At 57.4% G+C, this 5,689-nt stretch overlaps 1 protein-coding gene across 1 annotated transcript in view; it reads left to right on the forward strand.

Moving 5' to 3' along the window:
- The first annotated feature begins 5,139 nt into the window (after positions 1-5,139).
- GABRB3 (gamma-aminobutyric acid type A receptor beta3 subunit) overlaps positions 5,140-5,689 on the forward strand; it is a 14,012-nt gene continuing 13,462 nt past the window's right edge. Inside the window, exon 1 of the mRNA XM_015563027.1 lies at positions 5,140-5,355. Within this exon, the coding sequence (XP_015418513.1) occupies positions 5,150-5,355 (206 nt within the window). The 5' untranslated portion in view covers positions 5,140-5,149. The remainder of the gene's footprint in view (positions 5,356-5,689) is intronic.

Raw genomic sequence — 5,689 nt, forward strand, 5'->3', positions numbered from 1 at the left:
GTTAGCTGGGGGGGCGGAGGGGGGGGGGAGAAAGCCCCGGAAACCTGCTGACTGGCTCTGCCACGGAGGCACGTACGGCTTCGGTCTCGGCGGAGCCTCCAAACAGCTCAGCACTTTGTGTTGCTTTTGTGCCCAATTATCTCTGAACAGAGAGTCGGACGGTTGTATCTGCGAATAAAAGATCCCCTTTGTAGAAAATTTGGGAATTATGAAACATTAAAAACCCACCGTGCCGCCCGCAGAGAGAGCGGTGCCCCAGGAGTTCCCCATTTTAGCCTCTCTCCCTCCCCCCCCCACCTCACTCACCTATTCGTCCTCCCCATCCAGCCGTCTATCATCTATCTATCATCTCTATCTTCCTATTTTAAAAAATATATTTTTTATTGATTTATTGAGGGAGAGAGAAACATCAACGATGAGGGAGAATCATGGACTGGCCGCCTCCTGCACGCCCCCGACTGGGGATGGAGCCCACAACCCGGGCCTGTGACCCGACGGGGAATCGGGCCATGACCTCCGGCTTCCTTGGGCGATGCCCGACCACTGAGGCACGCGGGGAGGGCCCGACACTTCTCAGTTGAATGACCTTCCTCTGCCCCCTTCTCAAGGATTAGGAGGCCCTCACTCCACACCTTCTCCTCGGTTATTTCATTCGATTCACAGTCCCCACCAACTGCCCTGGAGCGGAGGGCCTCTCAGGGGACGGGGTTGAACTCGCCGGCCGAGCGTGGCCGGAGGAGTGGCAGCACGTGCGACGTCACGCCCCGCACACCTCAGGTGCCAGCCGCTTCCGTGCCAAAGGTGCACGCCAAGCAAGGGCATCACAGCTGTCCATCCCGCTGCCCGTGGTCGACGACACCCTCAGACTCTGATGAACACAGCGGCGAGGGCCTCCACGGCGTTGGCTACGGCACCCCTGCGCCCGTGGGAGCCTCCGCACCCTGGGGTGACGGGAGAGAGGCCCCATGAGCTGCGCCCCCCGGGCTCCGCAGCCAGGTCTTCTCTCCAGCGAAGTTCTTCTGTCTTCTATAGGTTCTGTAGGTTCTGTCTTCTAAGTTCTGTGTCCTGTTGTCTTGTTACATCTGTATTTATACCAGTTGATTCCAATCCTATCAATCTCTATTACAAAGGTTAGGGCGTTTCTTATCTCCATTCCAGGGAGTAAAGATTATGTAGCTTAAGCACGTGGACGCCCTGCGAGGGTTGTGTTCGGTGGCCTGGCTGGGCCACGGCTCCACCCTGACCCCTGGAAACTCATTTAAGAATGAATGGTCGGCCCGGCTGGGTGCTCAGGGGGTGGGTCTCAACCCATTATGACCCATGATTCTTTGAAGTCAATAAAAAAAATATATATATTTTTTTTAAAAAAAGGAAATGGAATGAGCAGCCCCAGGGTTCCCTAGTCTTAAGAGGAAAAGGAAGAGCTGAGGGAGCCGCCGGGAAGAGGGGTCGGAGGGAACGCGAAGGGGAGCGCGGGTGAAGGACGGTGACAGGTCCGGATGTCGGCCACCGTGTCACCGTGTGGATGCCGCGGGAGGAGACGCGGGTCTCCCGGGGCCCAGACGAAGGACCGACCGTCCTCCCGCTCAGCCACACAGTCTGTGGGGCCCGTGCACAGTGAAAGCCTCTTCCGAAGCAGGAGGGAACTATAATCTACCTCCTCTCGGAGGCCAGCGCTGGGCTTCTCTCTCCTCGGGCCCCCGGCTCCATGGAGGGCGTGGACACCTGGGCTGTGATGGCCGTGTCCCCGGAGACAGGGCGGCCTCGTGTGACCCCCTGCGCGGGTGCCCACCCCCACATTCCCGCCGACAGGAGTAACAGTTCAGGAAAAGGAAAAAAAAAACAAAAAACCACACACAAGCCCACGATCAGGCCAACATCTTTCACGCACAGCACGTGTAGCATTGTTCCTGTTGTGATTTGTGGAAGCGCAATAGCCTCCCCATCTCTGGGTGGGAGCCAGAAATAGACCTGCTCTCAGAAATGAATGGGCTCGCTGCCTAAAGATAGCACATCTTCTTGGAACCGGGAAAGGCTTTACAACGGGCGGCGGGCGGCGCCGACCCACGTGACCCGCCGCTGCGGAGGGGAGAAGCCATGATGAAATCCGCGCCCAGAGGCGCCTCTACACAATCAAAGGCCTTTGGACGTCGGGGTGGATAAGTCGACAGCAGGGGCTCTCGGTGAAAAAATGGAAATATTCACCCCTGTTTTCTGGGGAACCTTTTAAATCTTTATTTTATTTTATTTGTTTATTTATTTTTGCCTCGTCTGCCCTCTTGAAGGGATTCAGACAGAAGTGAGTTTAAGGGCTACTCAGTCCGGCAAATCTAATAATCCGAGTCTATTCACCTCTGTGTGGGATTTAAGGAATAAAATCGAAGGACAAACGAAGTGGAACCGGACTCACGGACACGGAGAACAGACTGCTGGCTGCCAGAGGGTAGAGGGTTGGGGGACTGGTTGGAAAAAGCCAATAATGGCCCTGGCTGGTGTGGCTCAGTGGATAGCATGCCGGCTTGCAGACTGAAGGGTCCTGGGTCAGATTCCGGTCAAGGGCACACGCCGGGGCCGCGGGCTCGATCCCCAGTGCGGGGCGTGCAGGAGGCAGCTGGTCTGTGATTCTCTCTCATCACTGATGCTTCTCTCTCTCTCTCTCTCCCTTCCTCTCTGAAATCAATAGAAAAATATTTTTTTAAAAAGAAAAAGCCAAGTCGAGCCCGGTCTGGCTCAGTGGATAGAGCAGTGGCCTGCGGACTGAAGGGTCCCGGGTTCGATTCCGGTCAAGGGCATGTACCTGGGTTGCGGGCATATCCCCAGTGGGGGGTGTGCAGGAGGCAGTTGGTCGACGTTTCTCTCTCATCGATGTTTCTAAGTCTCTATCTCTCTCTCTTCCTCTCTGTAAAAAATCAATAAAATATATTTTAAAAAAAGAAAAAGCCAAAATGCCTTCTCTTGATCACTGTAACTCGGGGGGAGGGGTGTTTGATTTTTGGGGACCCCACCAGAATGCAAACTACTTAAAGGTACAAATGATGTGTTTCTTTTTTTTTAATATACTTTATTGATTTCTTACAGAGAGGAAGGGAGAGGGATAGAGTCAGAAACATCGATGAGAGAGAAGCATCGACCAGCTGCCTCCTGCACACCCACCACTGGGGATGTGCCCGCAACCCAGGTACATGCCCTTGACCGGAATCGAACCTGGGACCCTTGAGTCCGCAGGCCGACGCTCCATCCACTGAGCCACATCGGTCAGGGCTGCTGTGTTTCTTTTTTGTTTAATATGTTTCCATTGATTTGAGAGACAGAGAGAGAAACATCGGTCGATTGCCCCCCTATATACCCCGACCAGGGACCGAACCCACAACCTGGGCATGTGCCCGATGGGGAATCCAGCCGGCGACCTTCCGGTGCAGGGGAGGATGCTCCCACCAGCCCAGCCTCGCCGGCCAGGGCTGTGTTTATCTAGCCTCTGGGTCCCTAGCACCCGGCAGGGTGTTGACCTACGGTAGGCGGATACCCGATGCAGGAGGGAGGGAGGAAGAGGGGGTGGCAGGGAGGTGGACACTCCTCCCCCTTTGCCACACGGGTTCGACAGTCACCGCGGAGTCTGCTGTGGGAAGAGCCAGGCCACAGGAACGGACCGAGTCCTCCACGCGCCCGGTGTTCGTAGAGGCGCCCAGACCCCCCAGCCTAAACTTCACTGTGGAGGCGCCTGCGGGGAGGCCTCCAGCACTTAGGGCTTATGTAAGCGGCTGCGTGGAGCCGTTTCCCATCTTCGCTGACCCGAGAGCAATTCACCTGGAGGCCTGGCATCCTCGACGCGCGGGAGCAGGTGCCGCCCAGGTGCCCTGTGACTCCCAGCTGTGGTTCCAATCGTGCCACGCGGCGTGGAGATTGCCTTGCCTTCCCGGGGTTAGTCATCCTCCCCTTCCATTCCCCGCGCCGGGGAAACGTCGTCAATCACTTAATTGCGGAATAATGAGCGACGTTCTCCCCCCAGAGATGTGTTCTGGCCGCCGTAATGCGATAAACGCCAGGAGATCCGCGCGCGGCGAAGCAGTGTTGTTGTTGATCTCTCCCTGCAATTTGCGGGGCCTCGCGAATTATACACCTTCAGCCGGGAAGAGGTTTTCTTCGGCTAAGTTGGCGTGCGTGCTGTCACCGCCGCCGCCGCCTGTGTGTGCTCCGGAGATGCTGCAAGGACGTGCGTCTTGGTGGGCGTCAGTGTGTCATGCCGGTTAACTCGAGGCACACACGCATGCACACAGAGACACACGTGCACATGTGCATGCACGCACAGACACACCTGCACACACACACACGCACGTGTGCACACACAGACACAGACACACCTGCACACACAGACACACCTGCATACACGCACGCACACATGCACACACGCACGCACACAGACACACATGCACGTGTGCACACAGACACAGATACACCTGCAAGCACGCACAGACACACGTGCACGTGTGCATGCACGCACAGACACACCTGCACGCACACACACGCACGTGTGCACGCACAGACCCAGACACACCTGCACACATGCACACACAGACACACCTGCACGCACGCACGCACACATGCACACACGCACGCACACAGACACACATGCACGTGTGCACACACAGACACAGGCACACCAGCACACACGCACGCACACAGACACACATGCACGTGTGCATGCACACACACAGAGAGACACACCTGCATGCGCACACGCATACACAGCCGTGCACACTCACATGGGCATGCTCACGCGCACACACTCAGAGGGGCCGTGCTCTCATCAGATTATCAAAGGGCTTTAGGATCCCGAAAAAAGAAGCCCAGGGCGATACATGTCCCCCCGTTGAATGGTTTTGTTTATAAGATGCTTCACAGGAGAGACTGATCTGACCACGGTTCTCGCCTCAGTGTTTGTTTACGCCCTTTGTCATCGGGCTTCTATAGGAGGGGCGGGGCGGGTGGGACCGGCCCGGCGTTGGCCTTCCCAGAAAGCGCCCCCCTGCTTCCCCCCGCCCCCACGTGGGAGAAAGCAGGGTCCGTGCCTCCCGGGCCCCGGCCTGGCCGCGGCCAGCGGCTGAGCGGACACTGACGGCCGTCTCTCCTCCTGCAGGATTACACGCTGACCATGTACTTCCAGCAGTACTGGAGGGACAAGAGGCTCGCCTACTCCGGCATCCCGCTCAACCTCACGCTGGACAACCGCGTGGCCGACCAGCTGTGGGTGCCGGACACCTACTTCCTGAACGACAAGAAGTCCTTCGTGCACGGAGTGACGGTGAAGAACCGCATGATCCGCCTGCACCCTGACGGGACGGTGCTGTACGGGCTCAGGTCTGTCTGTCTGTCTGTCTGCCTGCCCGCCCCTCGGGGCGGTGACTGTCTCCCTTGAGGTGGGAATGGCCGGCGAGGCCACATCCTCAAATGAGTGAGGAGACATCATGAAACCCCTGAGCTTTGCAGAGAGAGGAATCCTCTAGGATGTGGGGCATCGCTGTGGCGAGGACTTGTCACAAGCAAGCCCGGCCGGTGCGGCTCAGTGGTTGAGTGTCAGTCAACCTAGGAACCTGGAGGTCCGGGTTCCATTCCCGGTCAGGACACGTGCCTGGGTTTCGGGCTCGATCCCCAGGGTGGGGCATGCAGGAGGCAGCCGATCCATGATTCTCTC

The sequence above is a fragment of the Myotis davidii genome, unplaced genomic scaffold, assembly GCF_000327345.1.
Source record: "Myotis davidii unplaced genomic scaffold, ASM32734v1 scaffold811, whole genome shotgun sequence".
Taxonomy (NCBI): domain Eukaryota; kingdom Metazoa; phylum Chordata; class Mammalia; order Chiroptera; family Vespertilionidae; genus Myotis; species Myotis davidii.